This window comes from Cricetulus griseus, chromosome 2, assembly GCF_003668045.3.
Source record: "Cricetulus griseus strain 17A/GY chromosome 2, alternate assembly CriGri-PICRH-1.0, whole genome shotgun sequence".
In the NCBI taxonomy this organism is placed as follows: Eukaryota; Metazoa; Chordata; class Mammalia; order Rodentia; family Cricetidae; genus Cricetulus; species Cricetulus griseus.
The window spans coordinates 40,400,703-40,418,426 of NC_048595.1; the positions used below are offsets into that span (position 1 = coordinate 40,400,703).

A 17,724-nucleotide genomic window follows, 5' to 3' on the forward strand; every position below is an offset into this window, starting at 1 on the left:
ACCCTATCCCCCAGGACATTTCCTTGGAGTTCGCTTGGCTGGAATCAAACCCTCTTTCTCCTACATACAAACGTACAAACAGCACAGAGTCCCCAGCCCAGCACAAAGGCTTTCTAGACAGCAACCACCCTCATACTTCTCTGTGTGAGGCACTAGAGGGTAGCAGGGAGCACAATAGCCCACCTTGTCCCCACAGCTCTACTCCCCATGTATCACCTGAAAAGAGAGAAGAACCCTGAGGCCGGACTTAGTCTGGGGATGAAGAGAGTTTCTCAGATGGTATTTATGTGGAGAGGTGATGTGTGAGCTAGAACCTGGGAGTTGAGTTGGAATTAGTCCAGTGTAGACTATTTTGACAGAGACAGTATGTTAGAAACCTGTGAGGCATACTTGAAGAGCTGAGGGCAGGCCTAAGGGTCTGTAGCAGAGTGATGTGAGGGGCAGAAAAGACGCGGGAGGAGGCACTCATGGGCTGATTGGACCCAGGGCTCCATTGTGTAAGCAAGAGGGACTCAGGAATTGGGAGAGGTAGCCTGACCAGGTGTGTGCTCTGCAGTCACCATTCTAGAAGCTAGCAAGGACACCGGAGAGACTAAAGCACTTGTCTAATTGTTCCTAGACAATTCCAGCACAAGCCTTTAGGTGTCCTGTGCAGGGAACAGTCACCCTAGTGGGGAAGGGAAAGACAACATGTTTTCTCAAAGTATAATAGGAAGTAAATTCTACTGCATAACTTAGGGGAGGGAGGGCTGGGTTTTCAGAGCTGTATCTGACGTCAAACTTGAAGATAAGGGACTATAGCACCAAACTGGGTAAAAGTGCTCTGGGCTAAGTCTTCAGGGTTTTAACCATCAGCACAGCTTGTCCCTGGCCCAGAGGACTTTTGTCAGGGACCCAGACATAGTGTAGGGATGATCTAGCCCTTGGTGCCTGTGGTAGTGTGAATGTAATTGGCCCCTATAAGCTCATAGGGAACACACTATTGGGAGGTGTGACTTTGTTGGAGAAGGTGTGGCCTTGTTAGAGGAAGTGTGTCACTCTGGAGGTAGGCTTTGAGCTCTCATATATGCTCAAGAATGCCCAATGTCTCAGACCACTTCCTGTTGCCTCCAGGTCAAAATGTAGTCAGCACCATGTCTGCCTGCATTGCCACATTGCACCAAGATAATAATGGAGTAAACCTCTGAAAGTGTAAGCCACCCCAATTAAATGTTTTTCCTTTACAAGAGTTGCATGGTCATGGTGTCTCTTCACAGCAACAGAAACCCTAACTAAGACAAGGAGCATGCATCTGTGTGTGCGTGTGTGCATATATGTAATCCTGTGTGTTAAAAAGGTCAAGGAAGGCCAGGCGTTGGTGGCACATGCCTTTAATCCCAGCACTTGGGAGGCAGAGGCAGAGGCAGGTGGATCTCTGTGAGTTCGAGGCCAGCCTGCTCTCCAGAGCGAGTGCCAGGATAGGCTCCAAAGCTACACAGAGAAACCCACCCCCCCAAAAAAAAATGGTCAAGGAAGACTTTATAGGCAAAGTAGCATCTAGGCCTTTACATATATGTAGTTCTGCTGCTTTCCTTAAGTCCTCTGTCCATCCACCTCCCTGCCCACCAGGACAGGCGGTCTGGGCCATCTTCTTCCCCAGTAGACAAGGCATTCAAGAAGCCAAACATACAAGTATAGCCAGAAAACCAGGAGAACATTATTCCAGAAAATGGAGGTCCTAGGAGTGCAGAAATCTATCTAAGCTCACAGCTTTCTAGACTTTGGGCCTCCCACGATGCAGTTTTGAGGGGACAGGTAATAGACTCTTTGGCCCCAGACTCCCAACTCTCCACAGGCTGATCACGACCCCCCCACTCCCCCCCCACCCCGCTTACTTGTAAGTCTGGTAGCTGTTTCGAACTTTGATGCCACCCTTGATGAAGCTCACCATGTTCTCATCCTGTGGTGGGGAGAGATGGAGAGAACTGGGTCCAAGGCAGGTAACTGCAGGCTGGAGGGTCACACAAGGCTGTGGGCTGTGACAGCCCTCCACCCTGTGCCAGGTATGACAGTATGACAGGTGAGATGGGGGTGGTCAGAGCTCACCCAAAGCAGGCTGTCACAACCCTCTTTGTCAGACACACACACACACACACACACACACACACACACACACACAGAGAGAGAGAGAGAGAGAGAGAGAGAGAGAGAGAGAGAGAGAGAGAGAGTCAACAGTTTCCCCCTCTAGGTAGAAGGACCATGCTCATTTTTGGAATATTAAAGATAATTACTCTAATGTATTATTTAAAGTCCCAGCAATCCCAAGCCTGTCTGGTGCCCCAATCCTGGATGTCCACTTAGAAAATGAATGATCAGCCGGGCGTTGGTGGCACACGCCTTTAATCCCAGCACTCAGGAGACAGAGGCAGACAGATCTCTGTGAGTTCGAGGCCAGCCTGGTCTACAAAGCAAGTTCCAGGACAACCTCCAAAGCCACAGAGAAACCCTGTCTCAAAAAAACAAAAACAAAAAAAAAAGAAAGAAAAAAGAAAAAAGAAAAAAGAAAATGAATGATCATGGGCTGAAAAGCATTTATCAGGACTGTCCACAGCATCAGTGTCATGAAACCAAGAGCCACAGCAATCAAGGCTCACCCATGGAAGCTAAGTAAGCTGAGGCATTTACATAAGTGAATATTATCCAGGCACAAAAAGACCAATGGAGAATCCAGGCTCCACACTACTAGAAGCCTTTGTGACACAAAACCAAAGCATAGCCATATGCTGTCTAGACACAACTGGGAAACACTAAGGCAGAGGTGATAAGGAAAATAATGGCTCCCCCAGGAAGGAGGCTGGAACAGTGTCGGGGTAGAGGGATGAGTCTTGCTATGTAGGCTCTGGCCTCTAGTAGCATCAGGGTATGTGTGTGATATTAATATATAATAAAAAGCACGCCGGGCGTTGGTGGTGCACGCCTTTAATCCCAGCACTCAGGAGGCAGAAGCAGGCAGATCTCTGTGAGTTGGAGGCCGGCCTGGTCTCCAGAGCAAGTGCCAGGACAGCCTCCAAAGCCACAGAGAAACCCTGTCTCGAAAAACCAAAATAATAATAATAATAGTAATAATAATAATAATAATAAGCAAATAAAATAAAATGCCATTCTTGTTTCAGTGAGTCCTAAACTGAGGATTAGGATTAGTCCAGCTCCAATCACCTGAGAGCCAAAAAGATTTTAAAAACTAAGGATAACTGTCTATGACACCCATGAACCATGTCAATGACATGGCATGGCATGGCATGACAATCCTAAAGGCACACTAGTGGCATGCATACCTTGGCAATAACCAATAGCTCTCTAATTGGAGTTAAGACCCACTCAGTAAGAGGGAAACCATGCCTATCATTGGAAATGTAGCCAACTACTAGTGCCAGTGAAGTCATGAGTATTGGAGGAGAATCTATATCCATTAATTTTCTAAGCCAGAATAAAATGCAGTTGTGGTACCCAGTCCCAATGGATACCTACAAAACGTTCCCACACCCAAGGCTCAGGGAATATTACAGAAGATGGGGCAAAGATTGTGAGAGCCAGAGGATCAGGGAGTTTGCTGAGAGATTGTGTCTCCTAGGATATCTGAAGCCATACCCACAAGGCCACACCAACATAACTACCCAACAGTGAGCTGACCAAAAATGACACTAATGGACGTGCCAAAATGTACAGAGAAAAGCCCATGAAGCCCCAAGCCTACACAAAGAACTATAGGCAACTGAGGAAAGCTGGGAATGGGGCAGGGTCTTCTCCAGGGAAGAGTACACCAATTGGTTGTCCATTGCCAACTGTCAGCCCTGGAAACAAAGATGCAAGTAACATTATACAGATTAAAGTTATATTTAGGAATATATGTATAGACATATGTATTGTATGTAATACATATATTACATGCAATAACAATTAGTGAAAACAAGAGATCATAAATTTGAAAGAGAGAGGTATTTGAGAGGGTTTAGAAGAAAGGGAAGGAGAAAATGTGTAATTAAATTATAATTTTTTTCAGTTCCTGTCTTTGTATTTATTCAGTGCTGGGAATTGAACTCAGGACCTCTGGAAGAGCAGTCAGTGCTCTTAACCGCTGAGCGATCTCTCCAGCTAAATTATAATTTTTAAAAAAGAGCTAGCCAGGCAGTGGTAGCACACACCTTTAATCTCAGTACTTGAGAGGCAGAGGTAGGCAGATTTCTGAGTTTGAGGCCATCCTGGTCTACAGAGCAAGTTCCAGAACAGCCAAGGCTACACAGAGAAACCTCATCTTGAAAATAGGAAAAGAAAACATACACACAATTAGTATTATATGGACTAATATATTGGCTCATGGCTGTTCTTCCAGAAGGCCTAGGTTCAATTCCCAGGACCCACATGGTGGTTCACAACTGTCTTTAGCTTCCAAAAAATCCAATGTCCTCTTTTGGCCTCTGAGGGCAGGAGGCATGCAATTAGTACACAGACATGCATGTAGGCATAACACCCACCCACATAAAATACAATAATAAAGTAATTTTTTTAATTAAAAAGAGCTAAGGAGGCCAGGTATGGTAAGACACACCTTCAATCACAGCACATGAGAGGCAGAGGCAATTGGACTGCTGTAAGTTCAAGGCCGGTTTGGTCTACATAGTGAGTTCCAGATCAGTTAGAGTTACATAATGAGACCCTGTCTAAAAACAAAACAAACGGGCTGGAGAGATGGCTCAGAGGTTAAGAGTACCGACTGCTCTTCCAGAGGTCCTGAGTTCAATTCCCAGCAACCACATGGTGGCTCACAAACATCTGTTATGAGATCTGGTGCCCTCTTCTGGTGTGCAGATATACATGGAAGCAGAATATTGTATACATAATCAATAAATAAAATCTTTAAAAAATTTGTTAAAAAAAACAAACAAAAACCAAGCTAAAGAAAATAAGAGCTAGTCAGCCAGTGATAGTGCACACCTTTAATTCCAGCACATGGGAGGCAAAGGCAGGTAGATCTCTGCAAATTCAAGGCCAGCCAGGTCTATAGAGTGAGTTCCAAGACAGCCAGGGCTATGCAGAGAAACCCTATCTTGAAAAAAAATTTTAAAAGAAAAAGAAAATAAATAGTGCCCAAACTAAAATGTATCTACTTTCCACCAACACACATACATACATGCACATCGGTGATGATAGCTGTCATATGCTAACCAAGGAGTTCTAGTAAAACTTGGTAGTGACGGTGTGCATAATTCCCACTGTGGTAGGGAGACCCCCATCTCTGACTTGGCCAGACCCAAACTTAAATCCCAGTTCACTATTTGCTAATCCTGTGACCTTAGGGAGAGGAGTCCTCCCCCCTAAAACTGTGCTTTGTTGTCCTGTGAGGGGTTAAGTAACAAGTGTAAACACATCAGAAAGGACTTCATGTGTGGGAGTTATGCGAACACTAACATATCCAGGGACTAGGGAGACAGCTCCCATAGCAAAGTGCTTGCCACACAAGCCAAAGGACAGAATTTGATCCATGGAACCCATTTACGAGGCCAGATGCAGTGGATTGCATCTGAAATCCCTCCCAGAGAATGGAGGCAGAGACAGGAGAATCAGGCTCTCAGGCCAGCTAGCCTGGAGTACACAGCTCAGTAGCAGAAATAACGAGAGAGCCTCTGCCTCAAAAACAAAGTAGGAGAACCAATTCCCAAAAAGTTCACTGACCTCCAACACATCTATGGCATGCCTTCCCCTTCCCATCACAGGTATGCACTAAACAAATATGTTAAAAGATGGAGAGTAAGAGGAAGACACCTGATATCAACCTCCATTCTCCATGCACACATGTGCACACCACACACATGCACACACCACACACACACATGCACACACCACACACACATGTAAAATTACACATCTATAGACCTGCAAAAGCCTGCTATATTATTTGCTACAAGTGTTTGCTACATAAAGCAAGCAAAGCAGACCTGTGACAATGCCTATGTCCATGTGACTCTTGACAATAGCAGCAGCAGTGACCCGAAGGATTGAGAATTCCTCATCTAGCTTGGCCAGGGTTGGGCCTGTGAGCCTCAGGCTTTGCCACTTCTCAGGGCAAGTCGTGCTTGGATGTGGTGACTGTCCCAGAATTCTTAGGCTCTTTGCAGATGTGTGGGGTGGGCTGGGGTGAGGGAAGCTTCCTTACCTGCAGGAAGGTCAGGGCTGCTCTCTGCAGCAGGCACTCTGCATAACAGACCTCGGCATGGATTTCCTCTGCAGGAAAAACAAAACAAAACAAAGCCTGGGGTTCTAGGCAGGAGGCTCAAGTAAAGGCACATTCCCAATGGGCCATATAAAGTCACAAAGGCGCTTTCTAACAGCCCTGGGCCCTAGGAGCAAGGCCACATTTTCCAGGCTTCCAGGTGCTTAGCTGATAATGCTGTCTGGTGGTTGGGCTTCTCCTGTTCTAACTCTTTCCAAAGGCCCCAGGCCAGAGCCACCTGTGTCCCAGCATTAGGCCATAGCACAGCCCCCCTTGGAGACAATAGAATGGTTAACTTTTCTCTTTCCCCCTCCACATTCCCCTTCCCCTCTCTGGACCAGCAGAGCCCATGCTTGAAAAGACATCTTGGACACCACACCTTCTGTGAACTGGTCCATGGTGGGACGGTGGACTAGGTTGCTAAAAGAGTCCGACACAGAAGACTTCCTCCGATGCCTGGAGGAGGAAAAAGGCCTCTAGTGATTCCATGAGGTTGAAAGAGGGACCAGCCTACATCATACTTGTCTTTGTACACACACACCCTTTGCTATACTTTCAAATGTTTGAAGGTTTGTAGGCGTCTCCTACAGGATTCTCAAGACAGCCCACAGCTGTCCCAGTCCAGGGCTGGCTTACTGGAGTCCTTCCTTCATTCCTTCCTTCTTCACTGTGCTGGAATTCAAACTCAGAGCAACCCATATGCTGGGCAAGTGCTCTGCCAACTGAGCCACAATCCCTAGTATGGACTTTCTAATCTTTTGGCCTGTTGCTCACTGTCTCTGGGACCCTCCGGGACCATGCTCAGGTATTGCTTCCCCAAGAGCCATCTGCACTATGGAACAAAGCCTATAGTGCCTCCAGCTTGCCTGACTCATATTAGATGTCAGGGAGTGGGGGTCTGTGTCCCCGTTAGGTAGTGTAAACAGCAGAATTTCCTGGGCCTAATGATTCTCTAGGTCACCAGGGCCTGGGTCAGAGTAGATGTGAGTGTATGCTCAGTGGTAAATGATGCCACCAGTACACAAACACTCAGGGACAGTTAGTTCATTCGTAGACTGTGGACTAAACTCACTCAAGTACACCCAGGCCCTGCCACTGGGTCCTCAGGGCAACCCTGTGACTCATAAGTCATCATACCTCTTTTATAAATGAAGGAAATTGAGTCCCATGAAAGACCTAGTTAAGACCAAATAAAAGTGGCAGAGACAGAATCCATTGTCTCAGACAAGGCTCTACAGCCATGTCAACAGGGACAGCTCTCAGCACTGGAGGGAGGACACAAGGCCTCTTAGTCAGAAGTAGTAGTACTTAAGGGATACACCAGGCTCTTGGTTAGGAAGGAGACAGACAGAAGGGTGGCCTCATTACCCTATCCCGGTCCCCATGGCTCTGACCTCTGACATAGCGACTGTGCTTCCTTCATCATGTTGCCAGCAAGCAGGATGTCCTGGGGGTCGAAGGTCATCATGGCCTGCATCTCCAGGATGGTGGCATATGTCAGTGAGTGGTACATGCTCTCCTTGGTTCTGTGGGACAAAGTGGATATTGAGAGCACCAGAGATGGCTGGCTGGCTGCAGGGGACATGTTTCCAAATCTGACCCTTTCATGGCATCTCAAATGACCTCTATCCAAGGAGGAAAGGGGAGAGAAGGGGTGGGAGTGAGATACAGAAAGTAAAGGGGGGATCAAAGAGGTAACAATGCATTGCAGACAAGAAACTGCCAAGAGTTTAAAAACGAATTTAAAAACAAAAGATCTTGGTCCAGGGCTCGAGAGATGGCTCAGTGGTTAAGAGCAGTGGCTGCTCTTCCAGAGGACCCGAGTTCTATTCCCAGCACCCACATGGCAGCTCACACCTGTCTATAACTCCAGTTCCAGAGGATCTGGTATCCTTACACCAATGCACATAAAATAAAGTTAAATAAAGTATTTTAAAAAAAAAAGATCTTGGTCCAGTTCCCAGCTTCTTTTCTTCCTGATGGGTGACCTCAAGTGACCTTCCCAGGGAGGGGACACAGGTGCTGGCCTGAGGCTGTTCTTACCCATGCAGTACCTGCCTCTTGCCTTCTGCCTCTCCCCCCCACACACACACACCTCCCATCCTGCCCGTTCCCAGAACCATCTAGACCCATTATTACTGCTTCCCCATTTCATCTGACCTACAGCATTGGGCTGAATCTCCCAGCACTCAAGACTATAACACTGGGCCTGCAAGATGGCTCAGCAGTAAAAGGTGCTTGCCATCAAGCCTAACAACCCGAACCCCCCCCCCACTTTCCTCTTCCAGGCCCTTCCCAGGCTGCTCCCCAAGACTGAGATATCTTTGTCCTGACCCACATCATCTGACTCAGTCACCACAGGCCTCAGCCTTTAAGACCCCTGGGAATTCAGGTTCCTCCTTGGGACCTGCACAGACCACACTCAGCCTGAGTCAACCACAAGCTTTACCCTCCCTTGGCAGACTGTGGGTGCCGTGGGGCAGAGCTTGTTGTGACTCATCTCTGTGACCTGAAGTGACGGGGCTGAGCCAGAGTGGCCTCAGAAAGCCTTTACCTCCTGCCTCCCTGTACTCAACAGACCCAAGCTCTAGACAAAAGAGTATCCCAGGGTATGAGGATTGCACTTAGCCCCATATGGAGAGGGCAGTGGGCAAAAAGTGAGCTGGGCTGGGTGTTGGTGGCGCACGCCTTTAATCCCAGCACTTGGAGGCAGAAGCAGGTGGATCTCTGTGAGTTTGAGACCAGCCTGGTCTACAAGAGCAAGTTCCAGGACAGCCTCCAAAGCCACAGAGAAACCCTATCTCCAAAAACCAAAAAAAAAAAAAAGTGAGCTGGAAAAATGCCAGCTCCTTGTTACACTTGGAGGAACCCCTTAGCAGCCTGGAACTTGGCTGTTACCCAGCAACAGGGGGTGATGGTGCTGGATGGCTGGGGCCACTGAGCCTGGCAGGATAACAGCTGCCTGCCATGGCAGAAGCCTGCAGTTTGGTTCCCTTCCTCAAGGGCCTTTGTCAATTATTCACAAAACTCCTCAGTACCAGGCCAATGCTGAGGATGTCAGAGACCACGTGACTTCGGCCATCTTCCTTTCTAGTTAGAGCAAGGCCCGTGGATGGGTTACTCTTTTCCTACTGGGTGACCCTCAGAGGTTAGGTTTTTTGGTTTTGTTTTGAGGCAGGGTCCTAGACTTCATTAAACAGACCTCCCTCGTGCACCACTATATGCCTGCTATGGGTCAAGATTCTTGAGGCCAGAATGAACAAAAGGCTGGTGGATTGCTCCCTGCCCTGCCAGTTCTCAGATGCCTTCCAACCTGTGCTAAGACTACTCTGAGTAGGAACAGTAGGGAGGAAGTAGGGAAGGAGAGTGGGAGAAAGGGAGGGAGGGACGGAGGGAGGGAGGGAAAATGAATTGGATATAATAATCTTTCTGTCCTGGGGTTTCTACAATGACTGAAATTGTTCTTTCAGATTTCAGGCCACATCACCCCGCTCAGTAAACATGAGTCCCTCTGTCCCACCAGTGTCCAGAGTCACTTCCTTGAGGGTCTTCCCTAACAGGACCAACAGCATATCTGAGAACATTTCGGGCTTCCTGGACTCTTCCCCAGAGTCTCTCCACCCTGTCTTCCCTCTCCCTTTGGGCCCTGAGCCCCAGGACTCAGCCCTACCCACCCAGTCACACCTGCTGGGCCTGGAAGGAAGGAGCCCTGCCCAGGCCGCTGGCAGACAAAGTGGAATTTCTAGTCTGAGACCCAAGGCCCTACCATGTACCTGTGGGTAAGAATTCTGGCCCTCACCAGCTCACCAACTGAATACTCCAGCCTGGAGTGGCCTGGAAGGGGATTCAGGAGTACGGTGACTCCAAATTCAAACTCGCAGTGTTATATGAGCCTCACAAGTTCTCCTTTGCATATGTGGCACCTGGTCCCCTGAGCTGAACCCAGCTCTGTGAAAGGATGCTTCCTGGAGTCCCACCTCCTAGGGCCCAGGCCAGCTGTCACGATGGGGGACAGTGCAGATGGTGGGCCTGGAGGCTTCTCAAGCCCCTTCCTCCACTAGCAGTCAAGGCTGAGAGGCCTTGCTAGATCCTTGGCAGCCTTCCTTCCCTGCCTCAGCCTCAACATCTGGCCTCCTCGCCCTCAGACCTTCTGTTGTACCCAGATAGGAACCCCAGACCAGGGCTACACAACTGCCCATTCCCCCAAGCTGCCACTGAGCAAGGTTGCAAGGAACTGCCCTGCAGAAGGTGACTCTTGAGCTGGAGTTGGCTTCAGCTAAAACCTCATCCTGCTTAGGGACAAATTTCCTCTCCTTGTCATCCCCTCAGTACAGCCTGGCCCCTCATGCTTAGCAGGTGGCCTTGCCTCTTCTTCAGGGAAGCTCCAGGACACCCATAGGCATACCCTGAACTTTCTACACCAGGAACACACTTATCTCTGTACATGCCCTTTTCTACCCCCTCCCTCCTCTTTGGGAGGAAGCCGCATGAGGCCCTTCCAAGCAAGGTGACCACACCACCCTGCATGAGACCTGGCATAGCCCAGCACTCCGGAATGCAGCCTGCAGCACAGGATGGGACTGGACTTGAATCCAAGCTCTTCCACTGACAAGCCATGGTCATTTATTCAACAGGAAAAGTTATTGGAGTTGCCTCTGTGTTCTAGTCAGTGCCTGGAGACAGTGCTGAGACTCACATGCCAGCAAGCAATGCAGACAGTCTTATTCAGAGATGCAGCATCCAGACAGCAGATGCAGAGACAGGAAGGGGACCGTGATAAACCCTGTTAAGCCCAAGGAGCCCAGAAGGGGTGCTCCTCCCCTTGATAGGGAGAACAGAAGGGATGCTCCTCCCTTCGATAGGGTCAGGACAGCCAAGCAGACCTGTGTACAATACAGAGTCATGGATGACTGTGGACCCTACCTTCTCTGAAGTTTCAATGGGAGTAAATGGTGTTGGGGGGGCTGTGTTGCTATTGACCACCACTCTGGTTCTCAGTGAAGGTGATGAGGTACTTTCGCTCCACTCATAGAAGGAAATCTGACAATTTCTGCAAAGTCTTTGGTTGATATGGGTGGAGTGCAATTTTACTTCCCTAGGACATCTCATCATTTTGGTTGCCCTGAGGTGAGATGCAGGGAACTTGACACTGACCTTCCAGACTGGCACAGGGAAACAGTGTGTCCTAAAGCGGGGTGGGCATCCTGGGTTCCCAGTGTGGTTGTACACACCTACAATCCCAGAAATGGGCAACCCGAGGCAGGAGGATCTGAAGTTTGAGGTCATCCTGGACTAAATAGTAAGATTCTTGTCTCAAATGAAAGGGGATAATGGCTGGATATATGGCTCAACAGTTAAGAGTATTTATTCTCGCTAAGGACCCAAGTTCAATTCCACATGATGGGTCACGATTTTTTTTTTAACTTTTTTTTTTTTTTTAACTTCCAGGGGATCTGAATCTTTCTTCTGGTTCTGTGGCTGGGTACCAGGTACACACATGATACATAGACATACATACAGGCAAATACCAATATACATAAAATACAAGTAAGAATATGAAGAGGGCGGCTGGAGAGGCAGCTCAGCAGCTAAAGCAGTTGCAGTCTGAGTATGGGGATTGGAGGATTCCCAGAAACTCACAATAATGCTGGGTGGGTGTGGTGACTCACCTGTAATTCTACCCCAAGAATGTGGAGACAGGGGACCCCCAGCACAAGCCGGGTAGAAAGACTAGCCACGTCAGCAGGCTGTGTGTTTGATTCCAAGACCCTGCCTCAATCATGAGGTGGAAGAGTAATCAAGGATGATTCAACATCAACCTTGGGTCCCCACATGCATGCGAACACACAGTCACACACACCCTGACACATGCACATCACACACAGGTACACAAACATGAAAGTGAAAAAAAAAAAAAAGAAAGAAAGAAGATGTTACAGACAAAAAAGAATATGCAGAGAAACAGTAAGTATTAGGAAATTAGTCATGTGATCACGGAAGTAACTAGAAGTCGGACTTAGGGACATGGAGGAAAATGCAAGTGAAATCTCAGCAAGATGGCTCAGTGAGGGTAAGGGCGCTTGCTGCCAAACCCGAAGACCTGAGTTCAATTCCCGAATCCACACTGTGGAGGGAGAGGACTGACTCCTGAAAGTTGTCCTCTGACCTCAACCTGTGTGCAGTGGCCACATACACGCGCGCGCGCACGCGCGCGCGCACACACACACACACACACACACACACACACACACACACACACACACACACACACACACACCTTTTAAAAGAACCATAAAGGAGAAGGGAGAGGAGCGCAAAGCTTAGAGACCGCTCACCTGGGAAGCCTACACCTGGCTGAAGCAAAGGGAACAAACAGAAAAGGGAACTTCCTAGAACAGAAAGACTTTATTACAAAACTATAGAATGAAAGAGACCTTTGTCCCAGCCCACTGCTCTGAAACCTGGACAGACAGGAGTAATAGGAGACCTGGAACATTTCTGAGAAGGAGACAGAAAAGATCACACATGGAGTAAGAACTAGGACTCAGATGTCTTAGTTGTAGTCGCTATTGCTGTGGTGAAACTCCACGACCAAAAGCAGCTCAAGGAGGAAAGGGTTTATTCAATTTACACTGCCACAGCACTGTTCATCACTGAAGGAAGTCAGGACAGGAACTCAAACAGGGCAGGAACCTGGAGGCAGGAGCTGATGCGGAGGCCATGGAGGACGCCGCTTACTGGCTTGCTCCTCGTGGCTTGCTCAGTCTGCTTTCTTCTAGAACCCAGGACCACCGGCCCACAATGGACTAGGCTCTCCCACATCAATCTAATTAATAAAAAGCCCTGCAGGCTTCCCTGAAGCCTGATATTATGGAGGCGTTTTTTTTTTTCCCAGTTGAGGCTCCCTCCCTAGCTTGTGTCAAGCTGACAAAACTGGCTAGCACAGCAGCTAAGTAGGTGATTGATGCCTTCACACTTCTGACAGGAAAAAAATCTCCATGCAACTCTTTGCTAGAAATCATGTGAGGCAGAAGGCTGGGGCTGGAGGGGACAGCTGGACAAGGCCAGGAGGCACTTGTCTCCCTCAAAAGGTTCTGGGGAAAGGGAGCTCACGCTTCCTTGGGGAGAACTTGGGATGGGGTCACCCCGTGGAGGGTTCTCCCCCAGATGCTCAAACATACCAAGTATGTGTTTACCAAGCTAAGTGTAAAGGACAGCAAACTAGGAAACGAGGGACCAAGACCACTTACAGCTCCAGCAAGAAAATGCTATCTATCCAGCTCATCATACACAGCTCATCCTGATAAGAAGTAATTATGAAGGAAAACCTCTGAAAGGAAGCTGCGCCTGCGGCTGATTAGAATTCCCGTGCTAGTCACCTTATAGAATTCCAGTGCTAGTCACCTTATCGAGGGCTACAGCCATTCCTTGCCCACCTCTTCGTCGGAACTAACCTCTTGTGACCTGTAGATAAAAACCTTTTGGAATCTATGACTTTAGCATATTACTAGCTCCCACCAATCCAGAAGCTAAGAAGGCCAAGAGCATCCTGAGACTGTAGTAAAGACTCATCTTGTTCTACCTGCCTCTCTGATGCACCCACCAATGTATTCTACACTTGCCTTGATTTGTGGCTTTCTCTGCTCTGTAAAACTATAAAAACTTCATGAGACTGCTTTCATACTGGAACATGGAATTTGGGGTAACCTAAATCTGTGCTCCCAAGACATGGTCACTCAAATGGCTCCAAAATAAACGCTGAGAGCTGTGGCTTTGTGTGTGTTGGCAAAGGTATAAGAGATGCACTAATTGTGAGGATATAATAATATCAATTGGCAATTTGGTTAAACATTGTAATACGGTAAGGTGGGATGAGGGAAGCAATGTGTGGCACATGGGTAAGAAAGCTAAATTCTTTTGGTTTTGGTTTTGGTTTTCAAGATAAAGATCTCATGCAGCCCAGGCTGGCCTTGAACTTGTTCTGTTAACAGTGGATGACTCTGAACTCCTGAACATTCTATCTTTACCTCCCAAGTACTGAGGTGAAGGGTGCACACCACCATATGTACGTAAGAAAGCTAAATTCTCTTGTTATTAGAAAGGATCTTTCTGTGTTACCCTGGCTGTCCTGGAACTCACTATATAGACCAAGCTGGCTTCGGACTCACGGAGGTCCACCTGCCTCTACCTCCCAAGTATGGGATTATAAGTGTGCACCACCATACCCAGTGAAAACTACATTCTTATCTACTAAGAGATGAGGATTTTAAAGTAACAAAATATTGGATTTGGGGCTAGCAAGATGGCTCAGCAGTACATGTCCTGAGAGCCCAACTTTGACCCTAGGGTCCCACAAGGTGAAGCAAGAGACCTGACCCCTAGAGTTATTCTCTAACCTATACACACACACACACACACACACACACACACACACACACACACACACACCTTTTTTTTTTATTAAAAGTGAATTTATGGTATCTGTAGTATACCTCAGTTTTAAAAACTGAAAAGAAGTGGAGGTTAGGAAAGAAAACACTGCATGTGCGTCTTATTCAGACATAGTATGCTGGGCCTGGTGGTGCATGCTGGGAATTCTAGCATTTGGAAGGTGGAGGTAGGAGGATCTTAACTCAGAGGTTGGCTTTGAGACCCTGTCTCAAAACCAAACAAGCAACCCAACAGCAAACACTGGACAAATGCCTTAAAGTGCAGCCCTCATCACTACCCGAAGGCCCAGTGAATGGTCCTAAAGAGGGAAGGAGCAGTTTAGAGTGGATTGGAAGACCCCTCCCTGCTCCCCACAGTGGACTGGAATAGGAATAGAATATCACCAGCTCCCAGTCTCTGTGGAAACCATCTGGCTCTTCGCAGGCTGTGGAAGGGGTGACAGCCATTTGGATGAGACTTTTCAGGGGTCCTGGTGACCCAAAAGTGTAATGTACTCACGGGCTCTTCTAATCCATGTCCATCCCCACATGTGCACTTACATGTGTGCATACACACCTCTAAGGCTCACCTGGGTTTGAGGTAGCTGAGTGCTTCTGAGAACTGGTTGGTGAGGAAGAGGTCTAGGGCTGTCATGCACTGGTCCAGGGCCTCATGGAGGCTGCTCACAGGAGACCTGAGCAAAGAAGCAGACACACAACTAACTTGAGTCTTGGCCTCTCCTGCCAGGACAGAGCCTCACTGGCTGGTTGACCTGACGACTAGGCGTCCTCTGGGCTGCCCATGCTGAGACACAGGGACAGTTTACACCCACCTCTCAGTGTCCCCAGTGATGGAAGAAGGGAGGGTGTCATCTGAAACTCAATGGCAGGGTAGGGACGGGCTGAGGATGGGGAGTAAGGAAGCCATGAGAATGAATGTTTCTTACCCTTCACAAGTGTAAAGGGAATCCTTGTGGCCTTTCTGACCCATTGGGCTTTGCTGGCCCCTGAGGGGCACCACCCAACACTGGTCCCTCTCTGGGTATTTCTTCTCCAGGTTCTTTCTGACCTCAGGCCTATACTCTAGAACTGACACTGTCACAATGGGCCATGGTGGGCAATGGTTCTGTATGAGCATTCCAAAGCCTTCCATATTCAAGTCACCTTCCCAATGACATCTCCTACATACCTGGCCCTCAAGTTCCCCTACAGTTCTTAGCATCCGTCCTATATATTTAAATTATTGTCTGTCTCCCTTCACTAAGATACAAGCTTCTATCCCTCTGTATCCCCAGCCCTAGGGTCTGGCACAAAGCAGGCTCCTAACAAATCCATGAGTGAATGAATGAATGAATGAATGAATGAATGAATGAACAAATGAAGTCCAAGGTTTGAGCTTTCCTGGGTCTCAACTTTCCCTTCTGGAAAATGAAAATGCCTCTTCTCCAAGAACCTGATTTGAATGAAAGGATAGGTTTTTTTGTTTGTTTGTTTGTTTGTTTTGAGACAGGGCTATTAGCCCTGGCTACCTGGAACCCTTTATATAGATCAGAATGGCCTGTAACCCACAGAGATCTACCTGCCTGGGTGCTGGGATTAAAAGTATGCACTTGAAAGAAGGTTCCTATAGAAGTTTGCCATACTGCTGAAGAAAATCCTGATCTTCAAACCCCAGTGAAGAGAAAAAGTTTTCCACTTAGGCCCATCCCACACGTACCCTGAGGCCTACCAGCAGGTCTTCCCAGGCCAACTAAGCATTCAAAGCTTGCCTCTTGCACCTTCTCCCCAGCCTGTTCCCTCAGCCTTGCCACTTTTTAATGAGCAACACATCTCCACCCAGTTTCTGAAGCCACAAGTCTGATAGCCATCTTTGACCCACCCCTCTCACTGGGCTCCATCTCCTCTATGACCTCCTACCTAGTCTCTTAGCCCCTTTAATACTGAATTTCATGTCCCACAAGACGCCCTTCTCCCTTCTCTCTTGGGTTCTGCATTTGGTTATTGGCAGTGGTTTTTTGTACTTGGGTTTTAAATAAAGACCCTTTCCAAGGTGATAGAGAGACACACACCATTTGTGAAGATCAGCTGACAACTTGTGTGTCACAGGAATTGAACTCAGACTGTCAGGCTGGGCAGCAATCGTCTTAGCCTCCTGAGCCATCTTGCCTGCCCTCATTGGTCTTTTAAGACAGGGTCTTACAATGAAGCTATTGTGGTTTGAATGTGAAACGTCACCCATGGGCTCTTGTTTGAACACTCAGTCCCCAGGTAGCGGTGCTGATTGGGGTGGGGAAGGGGTCACTAGGGGTGTGCCTTCAGGCTTTATAGTCCAGCTCTGCTCCCTAAGCACAGTTGCAATGTGAGCAGCCAGCCTCCTGCTCCTGCTATCACACTTTCCCCAGCATGACGGATAGCATTCCCCAGGAACTGTAAGCCCAGAATAATCCCTTTCTTTCTTATATTGCTTTCATCAGAGTTATTTTTATCACAGTCACAGGGAAAGAAACGAAGATAGGGCCTGGAGAGGTAGCTCAGCAGTTTAGAGCACTTGCTGCTCTTGCAGGGGACCACAGCCCAATTCCCAGCACCTGCATGACGGCTCACAATCATCCATAACTCCACTTCTAGGGATAAGACACCCCTGTCTGACTTCTGCAGGCACTAGGCACACATGTGGGGCACACACATACATGTTGGCAAGGCATCCATGTAGATAAAATAAACTGAGAAGAAGACAGAGACTAAGATAGCAATCCAAGCTGGCCTCAAACACTGGTTCAGTCCTCCTGCCCCAGCCTCCCAAGTACTGGGGTAACAGGCTGAGAACTTCCTTAGGGAACCCCCTAACACACAGCTGCTCCCTTTTCAGGGCTTTGCTTACACTAGTTCCTCTTCACGTGTGGAATTTACTAGTTGCTTGCTGGGTTTTTCAAGTTGACTGTGGTTTTCAATTCCAGCGATTCCACAGATTCCGCTAGATTCTTCTTTCAAATCTGATTGGTTATTTTAGACAGCCATTGGTTCCCAGCTTATTGTTTCAGATTAGGC

At 48.0% G+C, this 17,724-nt stretch overlaps 1 protein-coding gene across 7 annotated transcripts in view; it reads right to left on the reverse strand.

Moving 5' to 3' along the window:
- The window catches only part of Ttc39a (tetratricopeptide repeat domain 39A), a 56,714-nt gene that overhangs the window by 20,143 nt on the left and 18,847 nt on the right, over positions 1–17,724 (reverse strand). For all 7 annotated transcript variants that reach the window (XM_035439723.1, XM_027402451.2, XM_027402449.2 and 4 more), the window contains exons 2-6: positions 15,267–15,371; positions 7,642–7,773; positions 6,627–6,703; positions 6,191–6,258; positions 1,875–1,939 (exon numbers count right to left, since the gene is read on the reverse strand). In XM_035439723.1, the coding sequence (XP_035295614.1) occupies positions 1,875–1,939; positions 6,191–6,258; positions 6,627–6,703; positions 7,642–7,773; positions 15,267–15,371 (447 nt within the window). The remainder of the gene's footprint in view (positions 1–1,874; positions 1,940–6,190; positions 6,259–6,626; positions 6,704–7,641; positions 7,774–15,266; positions 15,372–17,724) is intronic.